The 22,199-nt window shown below is 62.1% G+C and overlaps 2 protein-coding genes across 8 annotated transcripts in view; both read left to right on the forward strand.

Annotated features, from left to right (window-relative positions):
• Positions 1-5,333, forward strand: part of LOC107203361 (protein O-GlcNAcase-like) — a 13,224-nt gene extending 7,891 nt beyond the window's left edge. For 3 of the 4 annotated variants that reach the window (XM_015625361.2, XM_015625366.1, XM_015625365.1), the window contains 9 exons: positions 20-451; positions 540-714; positions 1,002-1,058; positions 1,730-1,815; positions 2,034-2,138; positions 3,398-3,489; positions 3,872-4,064; positions 4,137-4,308; positions 4,604-5,333. In XM_015625361.2, the coding sequence (XP_015480847.1) occupies positions 20-451; positions 540-714; positions 1,002-1,058; positions 1,730-1,815; positions 2,034-2,138; positions 3,398-3,489; positions 3,872-4,064; positions 4,137-4,308; positions 4,604-4,740 (1,449 nt within the window). In that variant the 3' untranslated portion in view covers positions 4,741-5,333. The remainder of the gene's footprint in view (positions 1-19; positions 452-539; positions 715-1,001; positions 1,059-1,729; positions 1,816-2,033; positions 2,139-3,397; positions 3,490-3,871; positions 4,065-4,136; positions 4,309-4,603) is intronic. The other variant, XM_015625364.2, reaches the window with a different exon arrangement.
• A 630-nt stretch (positions 5,334-5,963) lies between these two features.
• On the forward strand, positions 5,964-21,771 carry LOXL3 (lysyl oxidase like 3). Of its 4 annotated transcripts, none has more exons than XM_015625860.2 (15): positions 5,964-6,079; positions 11,777-12,098; positions 12,455-12,618; positions 12,990-13,201; positions 16,040-16,099; positions 16,351-16,576; positions 16,795-16,975; positions 17,258-17,412; positions 18,156-18,329; positions 18,886-19,048; positions 19,515-19,758; positions 20,252-20,367; positions 20,472-20,608; positions 20,962-21,073; positions 21,250-21,771. In XM_015625860.2, the coding sequence occupies exons 2-15, from the start codon at positions 11,789-11,791 to the stop codon at positions 21,321-21,323; spliced, it is 2,328 nt and encodes a 775-aa protein (XP_015481346.1). In that variant the 5' UTR covers positions 5,964-6,079; positions 11,777-11,788; the 3' UTR covers positions 21,324-21,771. The 4 variants fall into 4 exon arrangements, with proteins under 4 accessions (XP_015481346.1, XP_015481348.1, XP_033369732.1 ...); XM_015625862.2 differs by lacking the exon at positions 18,156-18,329 and adding an exon at positions 18,476-18,631; XM_033513841.1 differs by having other exon boundaries at positions 5,964-6,059.
• Positions 21,772-22,199: the final 428 nt, after the last annotated feature.

Here is a 22,199-nt window from a genome sequence, read left to right on the forward strand (position 1 = left end):
ACCAGTGACCCCAGAGGAGGCTGGGTCTGGCCCCGTGACCCCCAAGGAGGTCAGGACCAGCCCCATGGCACCAGTGACCCCAGAGGAGGCTGGGTGTGGCCCCATGACCCCCAAGGAGGTCAGGACCAGCCCCACAGCACAGGTGACCCTAGAGGAGGCCAGGACCAGCCTCATGGCACCGATGACCCCAGAGGAGGCTGGGTCTGGCCCTATGGCACCGATGACCCCAAAGGAGGCCAGATCCAACCCCACAGCACCACTGACCCCAGAAGAGGCCGTGTCCAGCCCTACAGCACCACTGACCCTGGAGGAGGTGCGGATGCTGGTGGAGCTCTTCTACCTGCCCTACCACCACGGGGCTCTGGCACAGGAGCTCCTGGAGCACTTTCGGTGGCTGCGGGCTAACAGCCTCAGCGTGGGGGTCCCGGCCACGGCGCCCGATGCCTGCGGGGTAAGACTGGTCATGGTGCTGCTGCAGGAAGGTGGCTGCCGTGGCTCGTGTGTCCCCCAGGTGGCTGACACCCCCGGTGTGTCCCCAGGGCACGCGGTGGCGAGGCCGGGCTCAGTCCTTCCAGCTGCTCTGCGCGAGGACGTGCCGCCTGCACAGCCGCTTCGTCAGCACCGCCAGCCGGGCGCTGCTCTACGACCTGCACCCCTACCTCTGGGACATCCGCAACATGCTGCTGGCCGCCAGTGCCTTCATCCTCTGGCTGGGTACGTGGTTGGTGCCAGCCCTGGCAGCCCCTGGCAGCCCCCATCACACCCATCCAAACCCGTGCTGGAGTGCCAGGACCCTGCGGCACTGAGCACACCATGCGTGTTCTCTGGGCTTCCACTGCTTCCCCACGAAGGAGGTGAAGGTGTCTGGGAGCCACCCCAGAGGTCTGGGGTTCCAGTGTCCAGCTGGTAGTGCCAGGGTCCCTCCTGGGAGCTCAGCTCCCCCTGACACCTTTTCTGCTGCTGACCTGTGTCCTGTGCTCACCCCCTCGCCTCCTTTGCAGATGGTCACCTCCTCTGCGACCCTGACCCCAAGGGCACCTGGGGGAACTGCTTTGGCTGTAAGTACAGGCGCTGCCCTGGCTCACCCACCTGGGTGGGGGGTCTGGCTGCTGCCCCCCATCCCCTCCAGCCCCACAGCAGCAGCCAGCACTCGCCATCAGGCTGCCCATCCCCACACTCTGCCTGCCGAGTGGAGCAGGAATTGCCCTGGGAATGACACTGGGGCAGGATGAGGCAGTGCTGCTGGGGATAGGGCAGTCATTGGAGCAATCTTCACCATATCTCACAGCCGTTTCTAGGATATGGTTCCTCAGCCTTTTTATCCCAAATACCCCTTAGCCTGTGTGGAAAAAGGATTCTGGAAGCAGTAATGCCCTGGGTGGCAGGTGGGGCTGCTTTTTGAATGCCTGTGCATCACTTTGCACAGTTTTCCTCTGGTTTAGGGCTCCCTGGTTGCTCTGTGGGCTTTATGACCTCTTACAAACCAAAAGCTGTCACCAGGTGATGACCTGAGTGGGTGTCCCAGTTCAGTGTGAGAGGAAGCCGTGTGCCTTGTGCCCCTTCCCTAGGGAAGCAGCGTGCAGGGCACATTCTCAGCACCCTGGGCTGCACAGCCGGGGGACAGGTCCTTGGAGCTGTGACAGCAGGGATCTGCATGGCAGAGGCTGATCTCCCCCTGCCAAGCAGGCTTTTGTTCACCTCACATGTGTCTGTGTCCTGATGCTTCCAGGGTGCCAGAGTATCACTGCCCCCATCCTGCTGGGGAGGGATGCCGAGCCCTGGGCGCGTCGTGGGGGTCTCTTTGGAGAGCTGCAGGTGAGAGTGTGGGGGGCTCTGGGGCTGAAGGAGACATTGGGAAGCCAGAATCCCAACCCTGCTGTTGAGCTGCTGCAAACTTGGCAAGGCAGAGCTGCCTTGGGTCTCTCCAGCTCAGCTGTGGTTCCTGGGGCTTCAGGAGTCTCAGAATCATTCTCCTGCTGCCTCCAGGACAAGGTTTGGAGCCAGGATAAACTGATGGACTGTATCTCTTCCAGGCACTGCTGCCTGTGGGGAACAGCTGTGACCTCTTTTACCATCCACCCCCGCTCTTCCCATCCAGCCAGCTGTACCTGCTGCGCCCGCTGCTGCCCCTGGACAAAGTGAGTGCCATGGCATGGAGGGGTGTCCTGACAGAGCCTTTGCATGGCTTGTGCTGCCCATAAAATGATTCATCTGCTACTGACCCCAGGCTGAGCTCCCAGTGTGGGGTGACACAGATGGGGAGGGTCCTTGGGTCCAGATCTGCTCAGAGCCAGCTGGTCTGGGACAGCTCTTGGGGCTGTGGTCAGCAGCGTGTCAGACCCTGGCCTGGAGAATGTGCTGTGGCCTCAGCAAATCCACCTCTCTGTGACAGGCTGGGCAGAGCAGGAGAGGGAGCCCCCTCAGCCATGGATAAACCAGCACCAGGGCAGGGTTGCCAGGTTGGGGATGATCTCCAGAGCAGCTCCATGCTGATCTCCAGCACTGGCTGTGAGCAGATGTCAGGCAAAATCCAGAACAGGACAAGTCTGGATGGCAGCCTCCTTGCAGCCTTCACCAGTCTGCAGCTCTGGGCACTGCCAGAGCCTGTGGGGATCCATCTCCAAATGCCTTCTTCAAACACTCATCCAGTTTACAGGGTGATTCCCTGCAGGAGAGCAGCAGTTTCTGTCAGCTGCATCCTGCTTGGTGCCAGCCCCCTGCTCTGACATCCCAGCAGCTTGATGGGACACAGGGGAAAGGGACAATCTGGGTGTGGGGGGACACACAAGTTAAAGGGCTGCCAAATCTAGCAGAGCCCCAGGTTCCCCATGTACCTGCAGTGAGCACTCTTCTCCCTCACCCTGCTTCTCTCCTGCTCAACACCACAAACCCATCCACCACAAACACGAGTGCAGCTCATCTGCTCAGGCTGAACCTTGACAACAACAATGTCTGTGTCCAGTGAACCTCTGAGAGGAAAAGCCAGCTGAGCCCATCGGCCCGTTGCAGGAACAGGCACAGCAGGGCATGGTCCTGCCCCAGTTGTTGGGTGATCAGGGCAGCCTCCCCTTTCAGGAGCAAGGCTTTTATCAGAATGTTTGCAGCAGCAAACTCAACTGTGACCAAGACAGGACATTTGAGGATGTCCTGCTGTGCTCAGGCTCTCTGGAGACCTGAGTTTCAGTGTTGTTTTTGGTGCCGTTCTGGCTGCTCTGAGTGCGCTCCGGCCTGGGGCCGTCTCTGCAGCGACTGCTCTCGGGATGCCTGACCGGAATGGCAATTTCTGGTTTGAAGGCTGGCTGTGCTGTGGCAATGAGCCCGAGGCCAGCAGAAGGTGGTGGCTGGCATTGTGGCATAGCAGGCACAGCCAGGGCTGACATGGATCCGGGTCTTCCAGGGAGAGCTTTACCGCATGTGCCGGGAGAGTTTGGACTGTGATCCTAAAGTGGCAGAGATCCTCGTGGCCCACCCGGATCTCCTCGGTGACAGGTGAGATGTGGCCCCTCTGAGGCTCCCTCTGGCCTCTCTGTGCCGAGCCTGGACACTGGGGGGTGAGGTGATGGCCTCTCTTGGCATTCCTGTGGGGACCAGTGCTGCCCCAGGGCTGGCAGGGGCCTCACTGGAGGGGCAGGGAGGGTCATCCCTATGCTGATGTCCAGCAGGGTCATGGCAACCACCGTTGTGGATGTCCAGCCTGGATGCTGGAGGCTGCAATGGCTCCTCTCAGCTGAGGGTTTCCACAGGAGGGGTCTCAAAGGGGTGGTCAGTGGGTGCTGGGTGTTGTCCAGCTGGGGCATGAAGGAGGAGGCTGCTCTGAGGTTTCCCAGGGGCTCCAGGCTCAGTTCAGCCATGCTCCCACTCTGCCTGGCAGGCTCCTGGGCAGCTTCCTCAGCCTGAGCCCCGAGTACACCTTTGTGCTGGAGGATGAGGGTGGCCCCTGTGGCTACGCCGCCGGAGCACTCCATGCCGAAGGCTTCCTGCAGCAGCGGGACAGCAGCTGGCTGCCAGCCATACGGCACAAGTACCCCCCAGACCTGGGCACAGGGAGCCCAGCTCTGGGACAGGTGAGGGGAGCAGAGGGGAGCAGGGATGGGAGAGGTGGAGGGGGCTCCCTCACTTGTGCTTGTCTCCCACAGGATGCCCTGGAGGAAGCAGTGCTCTTCTTCCACGCAGAGCCACTGGCAGTGCCCCAGCCTGTGCTGAGGCGCTTCCCCTCCCTGGTACAGCTGGGCACGGCCCCCCGTGTGCTGGACGTGGGGGCCAGTCGCAGCCTGGCCCTCTGCCTGCTGAGCGCACTCAGGGCCAACGGTGAGCATGACCTCCGAGTGCTGGCCCTTCATCCAGCACAACCCCATCCCAAGTGCTCCCTCAGCCACCAGAGCTGGGAGCTGTCCCCTCCCCGGTGCAGTCTGACAGTGCTCCCGGGCACTGTCCCCTCCCCTTGCACCGGGGGACATTGCCCTGTGTCTCAGGGCAGCACAGGGGCACTCTGTGACAAAGGGGCAGGCGAGAGACCGATCCCCTTATGGAGAGGGTCCCTGGCACTGTGCCCCCAGTCCCAGCACTGGGGTCTCAGTGCCCTGACCTCTCGTCTCCTTTCCAGGGTCACGAGGAGTGTTCTGCCAGGTCAGTGATGCCGACCGGCAGCAGCTGAGCTTCTACAGCAAGCTGGGCTTTGTTGCCCTGCCGGTGGCCTGGGGCAGCTCTCCTGGCGCTCAGCTCCTGGGACGTCTCCTCTGACGGGGCACAGGGAGGCAGTGCCCCAGGACAGGCTGGTTCCCCAGGCCAGGCTGAACCCCCCATCCCACACAGCATCGGCCTCAGCAAGCGGGAGCAGAGGGGCACCTCGAGCAGGCCAGGTACCCATGAGAGGGGACACAGAGACGAGCAGGATGTCACTGGGATGTGTTGCAGGGCTCTGAGGTACCTGGGTAGCAGAGAGCTATTTCTGCTGCTCACAGGATTTGGCCACCTCTGTGCCACCCCAACTGTTCCTGTTTGCTGGGTACCCTCCACCTTTTCTGGGGAGCCAGGCTGTCTGCAGACCCTCAGGCCTGCAGGAGCCCACGAGCAGTGTTTGGGTTTGTGGTCCTGGAGCACAGCACGGTGCCTTAGTGCTACAGGAGTGTCCCTATCACGCAGTGATATCACTGTCCAGCTCTCTCCATCCCCTGTGTGGCCTGGGCAGCTGGTGCTGGCTCTCGGCACTTCTTGTGCCCTGCTTGTCAGTATGGATTGATCTGCTATGGGATTCGGTGAGGCAGCCTCTGTTTTTGTGCCTGGGGCCTGAGGGAAGCGCTGTCCTTGGCAATAAAGCGTTTGCTGGGCTCTCACCATGGCTCCTTTCTTGGGGGAAAGTGTTGGGCTGCCAGCACATCCCTCTCACACCCTCACGCATCTCACACTGGCTGTTGCTACAGTCGGTCTTGTGTCCCCACAAAAGCAGCTCCCCACACAATCCTGCTGCTCCTCAGCTTTGCCCTGCTCCAGAAAGGTGCTCCAGTGTGAGCTGCCCAGCCCTGCAGGACTTTCCTGTGGGAAGGGACCCCCGGGTTCAGGGGGGTCTGGGGGCCGCAGCCTGCCCAGGACAGGCAGGATGACCGGGGAGGGAAATCTCTCCAACCACCCCACTGCAGCCTCTGGAAAACGACAAACCATTCCTGGCTGTTTCCCTCTCTTGCCCTTCGGAGCTGGCTGCTCCGGCCACGGGGTGAGGAGAGGGCTGGGAGGGGTCGGGGTGGCCCAAACCCCGGCCGTGAGGGCTCGCCTGGCAGCTCCCGCGGCTCCGTCCCGGCTGGGCCGAGGCCGGCCCTGGAGCCGAGCCCAGCCGGGGCGGGGGCTGGAGCCGGCCTCATGGCGGGGCGGGGGGCGCGGGCCCGTCCGGGCCATCACGGCGGCGGGGCCGGGGCCGCTCGGCGCGAGCCGGGGCGGCCCCGGACATGGACACGGGCACGGCGCGGGGCGGGCCGGGGCGGAGCGCGGCGGCACGGACCGAAATTGCTCGGCTCGGCACGGCAGGATACGATACGGCACTGCACGGCTCGGCACGGCTCAGTTCGGTACGGCACTGCAGAACTTGGTACGGCTCGGTTCGGCACAGCTCGGCACGGCGCGGTTCGGCTGCGTTCGGCACGGCGCGGTTCGGCTGCGTTCGGCACAGCTCGGCACGGCGCGGTTCGGCTGCGTTCGGCACAGCTCGGCGCGGCGCTGTACGGCAAAGCTCGGCTCGGCTCGGCTCGGTTCGGCACAGCTCGGTTCGGTTCGGTTCGGTTCGGTTCGGTTCGGCATGGCCCGGAGATACCGCGCGGGCCCGGGAGCGGCTGTCCCGGGAGCGGCGGCGCTTTGCGGGGCCGGGGCGCCTCGGGGGTGTCCCGGGTGCGGGGTGGGTGCGGCGATGCTGCCCCAAAGCCCCGGCATTCGGAGCGTGTCCGTGCCGTGTCCGTGTCCGTGCCGTGCTGCGGGAGCTGCCGCGGGCCGTGCCCCGCGGGTACCGTGCCCGGGCGGGCAGCGCGGGTGTCCCACGGGAAGCGGGGCCCGGCGGACCCGGCAGGGTTGTGGGTGCCGCTTCGAGGCTGTAGCGCACCCCAAAGCGTGCGGGCTGCGGGCCGAGCTGCGGGTTCCAAAGGCCGGTGGAGACTCAGGGTTTCCATGAGGACCGGACTTGCTGGAGCTCATGGAAGAGAGAGGATGGATGGAGGGATGTGGGGCGGGAGGGCTGGCGGCGCTGGAAGGGATGATTCTTCGCTGGCTGGCTTTTTGCCTTCCCAGCTGCTCTCCGAGGAGTCCGCAGCTGAGCCGGTCCCGTCTCCAGCAGGTCCGGGAAGGCTGGTTCCCTGCTCCAGGGTGACTGGGACACCACCAGCCCCACCAGCAGCCCCACAGCCCCGCTGCCCACCCCTCAGCCCGTGGGGATGGCTGATGTTTGTGCGTTCCTCCGAGGTCTTTCCCTCCCGCCGGCTGCTGGTTCCTCCCAGGGCTGCCTCTCCCGAGCCCGGGGCAGCTCAGAGCTGAGGGCCCTGCTGTGTCCTGCGGAGGCTGAGTGGGGGTAGGAGCTACAAGGAGCTGTGCTGTGACCTGCCCTGGCTTAGGGGGTGACAGCAGGACATGGGGACATCAGGTAGCCCAACGGGGCTGGACCTGGAGTTGTCAGGGGAAGGGAGGTGCTGCCCCAGCCCCACAGAGTGTTTTGTCCCTGCTGACACCCCCAGAGCCACAGTGTCCGTTCTGCAGCAGGGTCCCTGTCCTGGCCAGGAATGGGGGCACACGGTGGGCGGCAGGGGCAGGCACCCTCCCTTCGGGCAGCCAGGGACAGTGAGCTCCCAGCCACAGAAAGTTGTCATTTTGGGAGTGACACCAATCCTGCCAGGGAATCCAGATTCCTGGTGCTTCTGGGACCAGTTTGTGGAACCCTGCTCCCTTCCAGACCTTGGTGGTGCTTACCCCGGAGCTCTAACCCATGTTGGGTCCCCTCCTGAGCAGGGTGGGGATGTCGGGGCTCCCCTGCTTGGTGCTCATGCGCTCCCAGCACTGCCGGGAAGTGGGAAAAGCAGAGCAGGCCCATCCAGGCGGCTGGATTGCGAAAGGGCCAGCGCTGGGCCGTGTGTGATGGGGCCCTGGGGAGAAGGGGAGGGATGGAGCCCTGAAGCCATGGGACTCACCAGACCTTCTCCTGCCCTAACTGCTGTGGACGTGACCCCATGCTCTCAGGGATGTCCTGGCATGGGACATCAACAGAGAGTGACTGTGTCACCCCTTAACCTTCCCAAGGAAGGATAAACAGAGCGAGCTTCCTCTCCCTTGTACTGGCGGGTTTCCCAGGTCCTCGCTCTCTTGTGCTGCTGTTCTCTGAGCCCTCCCAGTTGTCAGTGCCTGGGATGCTCCATGTCCCATGGGTGTGTCCAAGGCTGCTGCTGAGCAAGCACATCCCTGTGGGGCCTCTGTGGCCTGGCCCTTCCCTGCTGCTGTGGCTTGGATTGTTGTCCCAAGCAGGGATACCCCGTGCTGATCAAACACACGGACTTACCCAAGGACCTGCCTCACCAGGAGCTGCCCCTTCCCGAGGTCTGCTAGCTGTTCACTGGGATTTTGGTGGGGCAGAATGATGTCCTGCTGCATGCCCAGTGTGTGCTGAAGGACACACATGATTTGAGCAGTCCTGGGCCTGGGGCACCCTCACCAGCACAGCTGAGCCCTCTGGAAGGGGCAGCCCCTGTGTAAGATGCAGAGCAATGATGAGGACAATACCTGGCCATAAGGGCTGTAGGCCCTGTCAGGGTGACTCTGTCACCCACTGGGACAAGCAGAGTCAGTGGGCTGGCATGGGAGCAGTGCCATGGTTCCTGCTGCTCCCCTGCCCTGAAGGATCCTCTCACCCATGCCAACCTCAGCAGCGCAGGGCTGAGATTGAGGACTGGAGGGAGCCCCAGGATTTTGACTCGGACACCCCACCACCAGCACCAGCTGTGCTGCAGGCTGGGATGTGGCTCAGGGCCTCGTGCACACCCGGCTGGGACATTCCTGAGGTTTCCTGGGCAGTGGCAAGAACCTGGGCCGCTTCCCGGCTCCCACGCCCAGCACTCGCTCCAGCCAGCCCGTCCTCCAGAGCCCTTTACCCTTACAGTGGAGTTCTGCTGAGCATCTGTGCCCAGGGCAGCACAGCCAGAGTGGCACAAACACATCCAGAACGGCACAAGCCCTGGTCCAACAGGAGACTGTCCCTGGCTGGAGCTGACAGGAGGATGGTTGGGATGCTGGGGTGTGCTCCCCTTCCAGGGCAGCAGGCAGGGCTGGAGCAAAGCCTGCGAGCAGAACGAGCAGTCGGGCACCAGGAGAGGAGCAAACGCACAGCTTGTGCCTCAGAGAACGGAAAAAGTGATGTGGACAATGAGAGCCCTGTTAGCCTGACTGCCCGGGACATGGACACGGAGCATGTTCCGAGAGGGAGGTGGTACAGGAATGGGGAAGGAGCCGTGCTGTGCTGCAGGGAGCTCACACAGCAGCTGTCCTGGGCTGGGCATGGAAAAGGCTTTGGCCCCACACAGCTCAGCTGGGAATGTCACTGGGAAACTCTGAGGTGAGTGGCAGAGCTGAGGTGCCAGGGTGGAGGAAGCACAGTGGGGATGAGAGGTGCTGGAGCAGAGCTGAAGCAAGACCCAGGAGCAGGGATTACAGACCCTGGAGGTCACGCTGCTGAGGCTCAGGGGGGAATCAATAATTTACAAAGCCCAGCACTTTCCAGGTGCCACATTCTGGTCTGTGGTCCTCTGTGATTTGTTTCTCAATGCACAGATTTAAATTTTCCTTGTAGCCAAGGATGTAGGCTGCATGATGCTGATTTACCAGACAGTCCCTATTCCCATCTCTGCTTCCCCCCGTTTCTGTCTCTGCAGCCTGTACCAGGAAGGTACTTTTTTCCTCCTCCTGGCACAGTTTTGCTTTGAAAAGCATGTGATGCTCACCAGAAAGCCCACGGAGTGGTGACTTCCCCACATTTTAGTTCCAGCAGGTGACCAGTTTTAATCCACTTAGGAGAAGGTGCACTGATTTTGTTGAGTGCTAATTATTCATTAAAAGGTGGTGCAAGATGAATCGAATGCCTTCCAGTCTCAGCCTGTTACATCAACACAGTTACTCCAATTAACGGGACCTGTGATCTCATAAAGGGCCATTCCCACATCCTGACACGGGCTATTTCTGCTGGACCATGGGGATTGGCATTAATTGTGCTGCTGTCCTTTAGGGTTGTACTGACCCCATTGTAAAACTGCCCAGTTCCACAGCAGAGCATCCTGCTCGTTCAGGAGTGCTGGGGAAGTTCCAATCCTTGTGCACTCCAGCTTTCCCTAAGGAAAGCTGTCTTACAGCCAGCGCATTTGTGTGTCAGGACAGCTCTAAGGGTTCACAGCCCTTCCTCTGGGCAGGGAAATGTCCCCTCGGTGACCCAGGGGTGAAATAAAAAGTTTGTTACTGCTGTGAGATGATGCAAACTCATCACTTACCGCTTCCCAGGCGGTGTGGAGATGGGGATGGAGAATTCACATTCCAAGCCCAGAGATCCCCTTTCCTAAGCCACTGGCAGGGCTGGGGTGGCCCTTCACACTCTCCCTCCCTTCCTGCTGGCTGGGTAAAAGGTTCAGCAGAGCGTTTCCCTGCTGTCTGCCCACAAACACGCGTCCTGCTGAGCTCTGCTGGTCTCACAGTGCCAGAGCAGCCAGCCGGGGCACCAGGAGCCCAGAGCTGGCTGCCACCAACCCCAGGGCTCCCAGCTGCCTGGGCCATGTCCCCACCAGCTCTGTGGTGCCCCAGTTGTGATAGAGGAGAGAGCCAGACCCACGCTGATGTGGTTGCTCTGAGGGAGGTGATGTGCTTCATAGAATTCTAGGGTTGGAAAAGATCTCCAGGGTCATGGAGTCCAACCTGAGACCAATCCCTGCCTTGTCAGCCAGACCAGAGTACGGAGTGCCACGTCTTGTCATTCCCCACTCTGTGTCTGGTGCAGTGCTGGTCTTTGTTACTCCTCACTCTATTCCTGAGCATCTCTGCAGGCACCAGGTTCATCCCGAGGCTCTCACTGCTCCTGGTGGCACCTCCAATGTGACCTGTGCCCAAAGGGGCAGGCAGGGAGCAGGGCTGGGCCCTGTGGAGGCTCCTGTTTGTGCTATGGGTGTGGAAAAGGGGCTGGCACTGGGCACCATCCCGTTCATCCTTGCCTCAGCTCAGGAGGCATTCTGAAAGGCTGGCGTGTGGGCCAGGTCCTCATCATCTGGAAAAGTGAACCAAGCAGGAATGAAGGTGATTCCTCTATGAAAACCCTGCCCTGGAGGCTGGTGGGGAGGTGGAGCATCCATGCCAGCCCCCAGCTCTGCGTGGGTTTGAATTTGTTTCCCTTTCTCTGTGACGCTGCAGCTAAATACGGGAATTTTAAATCACCCCAGGAAAGCCAAAACTTGACCTTTTTATGTTTTCTAATGGCAAGCATGGTCTGTGTGAGTGCAGCAGGCAGGAACTGTGCTCAGAGTGGGGACTTGGAGACATCCTGCTGGGGGGCTGCCCTGGGGGTGTTTTGGGGGAATGCTTTCCCACCATGGAAGGGACTGGCAGGGATGGTGGCACGAGGTGGCAGTGGACAGGAGGTGGGCAGATGGCCGTGCTGGTGGTCGTGGGTGAGCATCAATCAGAGCTTGTCAACACCACCCGTGCAGAAATGCTGCTCCTGAGCTACAGGATCCATGGGAACAGCGCGCTGGGAAGGGAGGGCGGCTCACAGAGAAGGGTTTTCACTATTGTTTGCCGTGGGACTGGTGTAGGAATACCACATCTCCCTCAGGTATTCAGGGAGCCACAAATATTGTCGGAGGAATGGAGGAACGCGGCACAGAGGAATGTGAACGCTCCGGCTGCCTCGCTCGTCACGGAGGGCAGGAGCGTGGGCTGGAATCCCCTCAGCCAGCAGCCATTCCAGATGAGCTCCTGGCCCATCCAGCTGGGCTTTCCCTGTGCCCTGAGCCTGTTCCAGCTCTCTCAGCTCTGGCAGCTCATCCTTCAGATGTGTCCAGACAGCGCCGTGGGGGCTCAGCAGGGGCTGTTGTCAGAGGGGGACGGGGACAGGGGACAGGGGACAGGGCACAGCCCCAGAGGTGCAGAGCCAGTGCAGGGGCTCTGTGTCAGGGGCACTCTGGCCAGGACACGGCACGTGGCTGTGCTGGTGCCAGGCAGGGGGGCTGGATTGAGGTGCTGTGTTCAATTTTGGTCCAGTTTTGCCTGTCTGCTCCTGCAGGGCCACGCTGCCATGGGAGGCTGCGGCACATGGGCATGGCCGGAGCTGCTGGTGCTGCTGGGCAGTGCCTGGCTGTGGGTGGGCAGTGCCCAGCCCACCCCCCCGGGCCCCACACACGCCCCCGGGCCCCAGCTGAGGTTCCGCCTGGCCGGTTACCCCCGCAAGCACAACGAGGGCCGCGTCGAGGTCTTCTACAACGACGAGTGGGGAACCATCTGCGACGACGACTTCACGCTGGGCAACGCGCACGTGCTGTGCCGGCACCTCGGCTTCGTGGCTGCCACCGGCTGGGCACACAGCGCCAAGTACGGCAAAGGAGTCGGTAAGAGAGGGGTGGTGGGCACAGCATCCCCCCGGGGCAGAGTGGGTGCCCCAAGAGGTCTGCATGGGGCGGGTTCTGTGTTTGGAGAGTGGCTGGCAGGGGTTGTGTGCTCGTGTGTGCACATGTGGGATGTGTTTCTGTCTGTCAGAGCAGCCCCTTGGGGAGGTGGGGACTCCCCATCTGCAGACACACACACACCGCCCACCTCCAGAGCTTTACTCTTGGCGTTTCACCAGCCTCAGCTTTGTGCTACAGCTCCTGCTGTAACCTGTGTGGTCCCTGGCCGTGCTCTCTGGGCACCTTCCCTGTTCCCAGGGGATGCTTGGCTCCCCCTCACCCCTACCCGTGTCTGGCAGGGCGGATCTGGCTGGACAATGTGAACTGTGCCGGAAGCGAGAAGAGCATCGGGGACTGCAAACACCGGGGCTGGGGGAACAGCGACTGCAGCCATGAGGAAGATGCAGGTGTTGTCTGCAAGGATGAACGCATTCCAGGCTTCAAGGACTCCAATGTCATCGAGGTGAGGAAGCTGCTGGCCAGAGTGGGCAGCTGGTGATGTCCAGGATGCCACAGAGCACCCTGGGTGTGGGGCAGTCTGAGAACTTTCCCTGGGGGTGAAGGAAAGCAGCACTGGCTTTCCTGGTTGTGCTCCCTGGAGATGCACCTGGGGACACAAGGGGACAAGAGTTCTGAGTTCTCTGGATGAGGTTCAAGCCTTGACTGCCCAGGGCCCTCAGATGTGGCCCTCAGGAATGCAGGACCGGCTGTCCCTGTGCCCCACCTGTGACTGGGGACCCCTCTCCTGCATCCCAGGAGATTCCCTGGGAGTGGGCCAGCAGGAGGAGTGGGAATGGGATGGGATGTGAGCTGGGGCTGATCTGATCCCCACAGACCGAGCAGAGCCACGTGGAGGAGGTCCGGCTGCGGCCGGTGGTGTCCGGGGGGCGGCGGCAGCTGCCGGTGACAGAGGGCATCGTGGAGGTGCGCTACAAGGACAGCTGGGCACAGATCTGCGACCAGGGCTGGGACAGCCACAACAGCCGTGTCATCTGTGGCATGATGGGCTTCCCAGCAGAGAAGAAAGTCAACAGGAACTTCTACAAGTGAGTGAGGCCGGCAGGGAGCCCACAGGGGTGGGGTGTCCAAGCAGTGCCCAGGGCACAGGGCTGGGGATGGTGCCAGGGGCATGGGGGGACAGCAGGGACTGTGCTGTTGGGAGTTGTGGCTCCTAAAATCCCTCCTACCCTGCTGCTCACCAGTCCAAGCCCCAGCTGGCCATCTGGACACTTGCTAACCAAGCTGGGGGGACATGGGGTGTTTGGGGGGCCGTGGCCATCCCCCTACCACACACACTACCACAAAGACCACTACAAGGGGAGCACTTTTGCTCCCTGGCAGTGGTGTCCCCATCCCAAGGGAAGGTTTGCAGCCATCAGGGGATGCTCCAGCCACACAAGGCTGCAGTGAGGGGCACGGCCATGCCATGCCTGGCACTGTGTGTGCCCTGAGCAGGCAGCTCCGGTGTTGCTCCACAGGCGGCTGAAGCGAGCAGCCAGGATGAAGGGCCGCAGCCCAAGGCTGGGCAGCAGGTAAGGGGCCAGGGTGCCCCATCTGCTGAGCTGTGGCAGAGCTGGGCTGTCTGGCCCCACCAGTCTCCACCGTCAGAATGGATCCAGGCACATATGGATCCGGATGGAGCAGACTGAAGGCTTGGGCTGTGCTGGCCCAGTAGGACAAAGCCCACCCCAGGGGACCTGCCTGTGCGTGCTGGGGTCCCCCATTCCCCATGAGAGACGATTTCTCTCCCAGGCTGGTCATGCTCCAGGCAGAGCAGCCCTGTCCTGCCAGGCAGGAGTCCTGGCACCCTGGGAGGGGAGCAGGAGGCCTCAGAGCAGAGCTGTCTCTCCTGGAGGATGGGGAGGAAGGGCTATGGAAATGGACTGCTTTCTGCAGAAAGCAGCAGTGGGGACTCTGGAAAGGCTGTGCACCCCTCCATTCCCTGCAGGATTGTCTGGTGTGGACATCAGAGCCCGTGCTCAGCAGTGCTGATGGGCACAGTGGGGCAGGTCCTGCCCTGAGTGCCACATCTGCTTGGGGTCTCTTGCATCCTCCCTCTTGCTGCCTTTCTGCCAGGCCCAGGGGATGCTCTGGCTGCCTTTTCCCTCCATCCCTGAATCCTGCTGCTGGATTTGTTGGTGAATACACTGAGCTAGAGCCCATCCTCTCTCACCTCTTTCCTGAGCCTGCTGTCACGATGCTCTGCCCCAGCAAGGGGCCCTGCCCCAGTCCCACCGCTTTCCCTGATGCTGAATGTGCCCTACACCCACTGTGAGTCTTCATTGTGACACTCCCAGGTCTGTGTCCCCAGCAGCCATCCTTGCCAGCTCCTGCAGCTGCTGATGGGAATTCAGACAGGGTCATCCCATGCATTTTTTTCAACCCACACTTGAAGGTCTTGTTTTCTCCAGTGTGCTGTTTCCTGGCTGGTTTGATGCTGACTGCCCCTTTCCCAGCGAGCAGCTCCTTCCCCTGAAGGAAGGAAATGTTTTGTGTCTCCATGAAGCTTCAGTCCTGTCCCTCTGCCCCAAGCAGGAACTGGCTCCTGAGATCCACACTGTTTTATAGGGGCTGATCAGTAAGGGGCTGCACAGCCACAGTCATATGAAGGCACAGGCTAATACAGGCTGGAAGGGACTTCTGAGAATCCTGGTCCAACTCCCTTGTGTGGAGCAGAGCCAGCTGTGGGCTAAACCCAGGACTTCCTCCAGCAGGCTTTTAAAACCTTCCAAGGATGGAAATTCTGCAGTCCTGTGGTCTCTGCTCCAGTATGGAACAGCCCTCATGGGCAAAAGGTTTTCCTTACCCTGAGCCTGAACCTTTTGTTGTCAGTCACACTTCTTTTCTCTTGTGCTCTTCCCTCCCTGCTGGAAGAGCCAGGATCCTCACAGCTCCCACCTCAGCCCTGGCAGGAACAGTTCCACACCCCCCATCTCCTGTTGCTGCTCCCCCTGGGGCTCGCACCACATACATGCTATCTCCTTGTCCTGGGGACCCAGATCCAGCTGCAGGATCCAGATGTGTTTTCCTGAGTGTGAATGGGCACTGGTGCCCTCTGGCTGTCTGAATCCCAGCCCCAGCTGTGCCCTGGGGCTCACTGGGCTGTGCAGGCTGACACCAACCTGTGCTGGCATGCAGGGACAGTGGCCAGGCTTGGTTCTGCCCAGTTCCTGGGGCTCTCAGTCCCCTGCCCTCCTTTGAGCTGCTCTGCCCATCACTCCTTGTGAGCTCTGGGGTTTTGGCTCTGCTCAGCATCTTCCTCCCTGAGGGCAGCAAAGTATTTGAGGATGTTGGGATTGCAGCTACACCTTGTGTGTGCTGAGCCCAAGGCAGCTTCCCCTCATGGCTCAGCCTGTGCCAGGGCTGCTTCCCTTGCTGGCAGCAGGTCCTTGCCCGCCTGCAGCAAGTCCCACCGTGTCCCATGGCCCCAGGGCAAGCACCCTGGGGCTGCCTGTTCTGCTTGCTTGGTGCTGCTTGCCCGGTGTCCTGCACCTTGGGGACACGGCACAGTGGTGGCATGGATGAGGACATAGACATACCTCACCCACACCTGACCGATCAAATGGTGGCTGCTGGTGTTTGATCTTTCGCTGTGTGACAAGGCAGAGCAGGATGTGGCTGCATCCAGCAGTTTCCTGGTGGGATGCATGCAGGAAACTGCATCACTGCTGCAGAGTGTGGCTGTGTCACACTGCCGGCAGCAGATGATGCTGTTGCACCCCTGTGTGACACAAAGGGGATGCACATGAGTCTTCCTGGGGGCCAAGGTGCCCGGTTCAGCCTCCAGTGAAGCCAGGGCAGGCTGTGCTCGCTGTGTCACTGCTGCGGGCACAGGTGACAGCCTGAGGCCCCAGGCTTCGTGATGGTTGTTTTCTGTTTTCCAGGCTGGCCTCCAAATCTCAGCCTAAACAAAAGCGCAGGGAGGACATAGGGCACAAGAAGAGGTAAATGGCTCCAGTGGAGAGCCAGAGACAGGCCTTGTGCAGTGCCACCAGAGCTGTGCGTGTCCCCACATGCTGCTGGGGGTGTGGGACAGGCAGTTGGCAAGGGGTGGGTGCCTGGCAGCACCATGTGTCACCCTGGGGACAGGGCAAAGGGCACAGCCAGCACATTCAGCTGCAGGCAGGGTGGCTGGTGACACCTCCACTGGCACTGGCCACGCTGGCCATGGCTCAGGGCTCCTCTCCCTTCACAGGCTCTTCACGGAGCGGCAGCAGCTCAACTACCGCCTGCACTCGGTGTCCTGCACGGGGACAGAGGTGCACCTGTCCATGTGCTCCTTCGAGTTCTACCGGGGGAACTCCTCAGCAGCCTGCGGGGCCGGCATGCCCGCCGTGGTCAGCTGCGTGCCCGGACCCCTCTTCGCCACTGGCAATGCCCACAAGAAAAAGCAGCGCCAGCAGCAGCAGCAGCAGGGCCAGGTGAGCCTTGCAGGGAGGGGGAAGAGTCCTGTGGTGGCCCACAGCTGGCCAGTGCCCCACGGCCAGGCTCTGTCCCCTGGGCTCCGCAGGTGTGTGGGTTGCTGGGTGAGCGGAGCAGGAGGTGGGGATGGTGTGCTGTCCCTGCACACCCCAGGAGTCGTGGCCAGCACTGCGTTGTGCCATTCCACACTGTCCCACACCTGTCCCTGCTCCCACAGCCCCGGATCCGGCTGAAGGGTGGTGCGAGGATCGGTGAGGGCCGTGTTGAGGTGCTCAAGAGCAGCGAGTGGGGCACGATCTGCGACGACCGCTGGAACCTGCAGTCGGCCAGCGTCGTGTGCCGCGAGCTGGGCTTCGGCAGCGCCAAGGAGGCTCTCACCGGGGCACGCATGGGGCAAGGTGAGGCTGCTGGGGAAGGGGGACCAGGCATCCCCTTCTGTGGATGAGGAACTCATGCAGGCTTTGCTTGGCTGGGGTGTGCTGTGGGCACTGGGCTGCTGGATGCACATGGAGCATCCCAATGGGACCACGGCCACTCAACCACACTGCCCAGGCAGCAGCTGTGGAGGCTGGAGTGTCCAGTTCCCTCAGACCTGCCAAAAATAGAGGGTAGCCTTGGGGACAAGGTGGCCTTGAGCATCCTTGTGTCACAGGGCCCTGATTTCTGCTGTTCTCCGGCAGGGACGGGCCCCATCCACCTGAACGAGGTGCAGTGCCGGGGCACTGAGAAGTCCCTGTGGAACTGCCCCTTCAGGAACATCACACAGGAGGACTGCAAGCACACAGAGGATGCGGCTGTTCGCTGCAACATCCCCTACATGGGCTACGAGAACCTGGTGGGCACCACGGGGGGCTGCTGGCTCCTTGGGGCTCCCAGCAGTGGGGCCTCAGAGTGGGGTGCTGGAAAAGGCCACAGGATCCAAGGGACCCTCATCTCTCCTCCTCTGCACCCCACACATTTCCCCCTGTTCTGGGACAAGGGCTGCCCTGGGAGCTCAGGGGTTTTGTGGGTGGGAGCCCCTGTGAGGAGGGGGGCAGAGGGGAGGCTGTGGGGGCTCTGGGTGCTCTGTGGGTGCTGCTCAGTGAGGGGAGGTGTGGGGCAGCTGCTCCCTGCTGCTTTTCCTGCTGCCAGCCTGTGCCCACTCCCCAGCAGAAACGCCAGAAAAAAAAATCACTGTGGGCCAACCAAGAGAGATTTTTTTTACCTGTGATGAAACAAGCAAATGGAGCCCCTTGCTCCTGTTTGCCCTGGCCTATCGTTTCATCCACTTTGAGCTTTTTAAATGATCTTTAACTCTCTCACACCTGTCATTTCTGAAATGATGCCATTTCAAGATGAACTGTTTTCCCTGCACTGGTGAGATAATTCCCAAACTCACAAGCGATTTTTAATCCCTAAATCCACCAGTTTTGGCGAGTTCCCTGCCAGCTAAAGCTGTGCTTGGCACTGCTCCATTCCTGGCTTCCCCATCCCCCTGTGCAGGCAGAGCTGTGCTGGGACAGGGGCTGGGGACAGCCCTGCGGTCCAGGGGAGCATCACCTGTGATGGTGATGATGCTGCCACTGCCTTTCTCTGCAGATTCGGCTGAGCGGGGGCCGGAGCCGCTTCGAGGGGCGGGTCGAGGTGGCGGTGGGGGCTGGCGACGGGGACCAGCCCCGCTGGGGTCTGGTCTGCGGCGAAGGCTGGGGTACGCTCGAGGCGATGGTGGCCTGTCGCCAGCTGGGTCTGGGATTCGCTAACCACGGCTTACAAGTAGGTGCCAGCACCAGCTTGGCCAGGGCAGCAGCAACCACCACCACTGCTCACGGGGCTGGGGACAGGGATGGATGGGGATGGGGACGGGGGAGGAGGTGGCACAACGTGGGGTGCCCGCTCACGGCCCCAGGGCTTCCCCGCAGATCCGCCTGGCCGGCGGGAGGACGGAGTTTGAGGGCCGCGTGGAGGTGAAACGAGGCAGTAAGTGGGGCACGGTCTGCAGCGATGGCTGGACCACCAAGGAGGCCATGGTGGCCTGTCGTCAGCTCGGCCTGGGCTACTCCCTGCACGCGGTGACGGTAGGTGCCAGCGGGGAGGGCCCTGGTGACGCCCTGGCGAGCGCAGGCACCGGCCGGCACTTCCCGAATGACCGTGGGGCTGCATGGGGACAGATGGGGACAGAGGGATGTGGGTGCTCCATGTCACAGGACAGGACCCATATGGACAGCTAGGGGCAGCTGTGGTGGGGGGCTTGGCTGCAGCGTGGGTGTAAGTGATGCTGGGCAATGCAGCCGCCAGCCCTGGCACCCACCCTGCCTCACCCCTTCCCCAGGAGACGTGGTACTGGGACGCCAGCAATGTGACAGAGATGGTCATGAGCGGGGTGAAGTGTGCTGGCCACGAGATGTCCCTGAGCCACTGCCAGCACCATGGAGCCAGCCTGAGCTGCAGGAACACGGGCACACGCTTTGCTGCGGGCGTCATCTGCTCCGAGAGTGAGCGGCCACGGGGGCTGTGGGCAATGGGGGTTGCAGGGGGCCTGTCTGTGGGTGGGGGGTCTGCAGGGAGGGGGTCTGTGGGGTGTGTGGGCAGTGGGGGGTCTGCAGGGAGGGGGTCTGCAGGCTGTGGGTCTGTGGACAGTGGGCTCTGCAGGCTGTGGGTCTGCGGGCAGTGGGGTCTGTGAGCAGTGGGTCTGTGGGCAGTAGGGTCTCTGGGCAGTGGGCTCTGCAGGCTGTGGGTCTGTGGGCAGTGGGCTCTGCAGGCTGTGGGTCTGTGGGCAGTGGGCTCTGTAGTGCTGTGGGGCCAGGGGCTGTGGTCAGTGGGGTTTGCAGATGGAGGTCAGGGGTCAGCCAATGCCAATGGGGAGGACACACGTCCAGCACTGGGCACTGCTCCGTCCCCTCCACTCGCCCCATCCCTGCCGAGAGCAGGGCCTGTCCCTGAGCAGCCGCCTGTCCCCAGCTGCCTCCGACCTGCTGCTGCACGCACCACTGGTGCAGGAGACGGCGTACATCGAGGACCGGCCGCTGCACATGCTGTACTGCGCTGCTGAGGAAAACTGCCTGGCCAGCTCGGCCCGCCTGGCCAACTGGCCCTACGGACACCGCCGCCTGCTCCGCTTCTCCTCCCAGATCCACAACCGCGGCCGCGCCGACTTCCGCCCCAAGGCCGGCCGCCACTCCTGGGTCTGGCACGAGTGCCACCGGTGAGTGTGGGACAGGGGACAGATGGGGCTGGGGGTCAGGGTGGGGAGAGGCTGGTGGTGCTGCAGTGGGCTGGGTGAGGAGGGAGCTGGGCAGGGGTGGTGCTGAAACAGAGTGACACTGTGAAAGTATGACACTGAGTAAGGGTGACTCTGGGTGAGGGTGACACTGGATAGTCCCAATCTGCTGCCCAGGGTCAATTTTGCCTGGTTTGGCTTAGGGCTGGATGAGCTGTGTGGGGGTTGGGGTCTCTAGGAGGACAGGGACAGGGCTGCAGGCTGTGCTCTGCTGCTGAGCCCTCTGCTTTGCCTGGGACAGCTGGCTGGGGACAGCTGTGTCCCCTTCCAGGGCAGGGCACAGCTCTGCCCAACCTCACAGTGCTGCCACCTCAGAGAGTGGCTGTGGGGACATTCCTGGTGGTGAGAGGCTGGGCAGGTGGCAGTGAGCTGATGCAGCGCAGGGCAGTCTGCAGCAGGTGGTGGCTCCCTCCCACAGGCACTACCACAGCATGGACATCTTCACCCACTACGACATCCTGACTCCCAACGGCACCAAGGTGGCCGAGGGACACAAGGCCAGCTTCTGCCTGGAGGACACCGAGTGCGAGGAAGGTGGGCAGCATGGGGCCCTGCAGCACCGTCCCTGCCTGTGTCCCCATCATGGGGCCAGGCTGGGGGGCTCAGCAGGGACGAGCTGTGTCTCCTCCTGCCTGCAGATGTGGCTAAGAGGTACGAGTGTGCCAACTTTGGGGAGCAGGGCATCACCGTGGGCTGCTGGGACCTGTACCGGCACGACATCGACTGCCAGTGGATCGACATCACTGACGTCAAGCCAGGCAACTACATCCTGCAGGTGCTGCATCTGACCCACCCCGGCCCCTCCTGCCACCCTCACAGCCTGTCCCTTCACCTCAGCCCTCCACACACTTCAGCCACCCATCCCTCTCTCCCACTGGAGCTCAGGGGTGCTGGTGGGTGTGCTGGCTGTATCCTTGTGCCCACAGATGTGCAGGGCTTGCTCACACATGCCACGTGGGTTTTCCATCTCTGAGCAGCACTGCTCAGGGGTGCCCAGTGCACAGGAACAGCATCACCCCACCACATCAGCAGCCACTGTGTCCTTGGAGCTCTCCAGCACACCCACCACACTGGGGAGACACATCCTGTGAGCCTGGGGCAGGGGGTCTCACTGTCGGTGCCCCACAGGTCGTGATCAACCCCAACTTCGAGGTGGCAGAAAGTGACTTCACCAACAATGCCATGAAATGCAACTGCAAGTACGACGGGCACCGCATCTGGGTGCACAGCTGCCACATCGGTAACATCCCGGGGCACGGCACAGGGTGAGGGTGGCGGGCAGTGACGGGGCTGCAGGAAGCCATGAGGATGAGGATGGGCTGGAATTGTGGTGCTGAGGGCAGCTACAGTGGAAGGTGCTGGCAGGACAGGGGATGCACTGCACCAGAGCCGACAGCCCCTGCCCTCTGCCCGCAGGAGATGCGCTCAGCGAGGAGGCCAACAAGCGATTTGAGCAGTACCCAGGTCAGCTCAACAACCAGATTTCATAGGGCCCCAGCCCTGGGGAGACAGGCATCTCCCTCCCTCACCCCATACGGGTGGGAGGAAGCCGCTGGGAGATCGGCAGGGAGGCCTGATGCCCAGTGCTGCTGCCACTGTGTCCTGCCGGGGACTGCCCAGGACTCACCACCGGCTGCCCTTCCCCACCTCGGGGGGGCTGGTGCTGGAGGCACCAACACCTGCACCTCCCAGCCTGGGGCTGCCACCCCAACCACTGGCCAGAAGACCGTGCCCACATCCCCTGGGCTGCGGCACACGAGTACGGTCCGGGCGGTGCTGCACCCCAACTCCCACAACCCACACAGGGCCCCAGGAGCCCCTGGTCCCCCGGGGATGGTGCAGGTGTCTCTGCCCACAGCGCTGCCCAGGGGTAGCTTCTACCCCACCTCTCGGTTGTAATTTTATTTCCTCTATAAAGTTGTAAGTTCTATTTCCCAATGGCTGCTGGCACATCTGTGGGTTGGGAGGAGCGGCTTGGCAGGAGGAGGCAGCACGGTTCACGCTGCAGGGGTCTGGCAGTGTGGGATCATCCCCTGGGCCCTGCAATGCCTCATCCACACAGCCCCGGCCCCACAGCAGCCCCCAGCACCCTCCTCAGCCACGGCTGCTCCTCTGGATGAGAGGAAGGGACCAGCAGCAGCCCCACAGCACAGTGGGTGAGGGGACTGAGGAGCAGGGATGTGGCGAGGAGCTGGTTCCCCCTCAAATGTTATCGAGCAGAAATCCCATCCTGGGGCTGTGACCCTTGAGGATTGGGGTCCGTGGGGCTGTGACCCACAACAGCTGAGGTCTCACAGCAGAGAGGGGCTGCCTCCACTCGTGTGGGAGCGGAGCCCGGCAGGGCCTGGGGCCGAGACAGCGCGCAG

Source organism: Parus major, chromosome 4 (assembly GCF_001522545.3).
Source record: "Parus major isolate Abel chromosome 4, Parus_major1.1, whole genome shotgun sequence".
NCBI classification, from domain to species: domain Eukaryota; kingdom Metazoa; phylum Chordata; class Aves; order Passeriformes; family Paridae; genus Parus; species Parus major.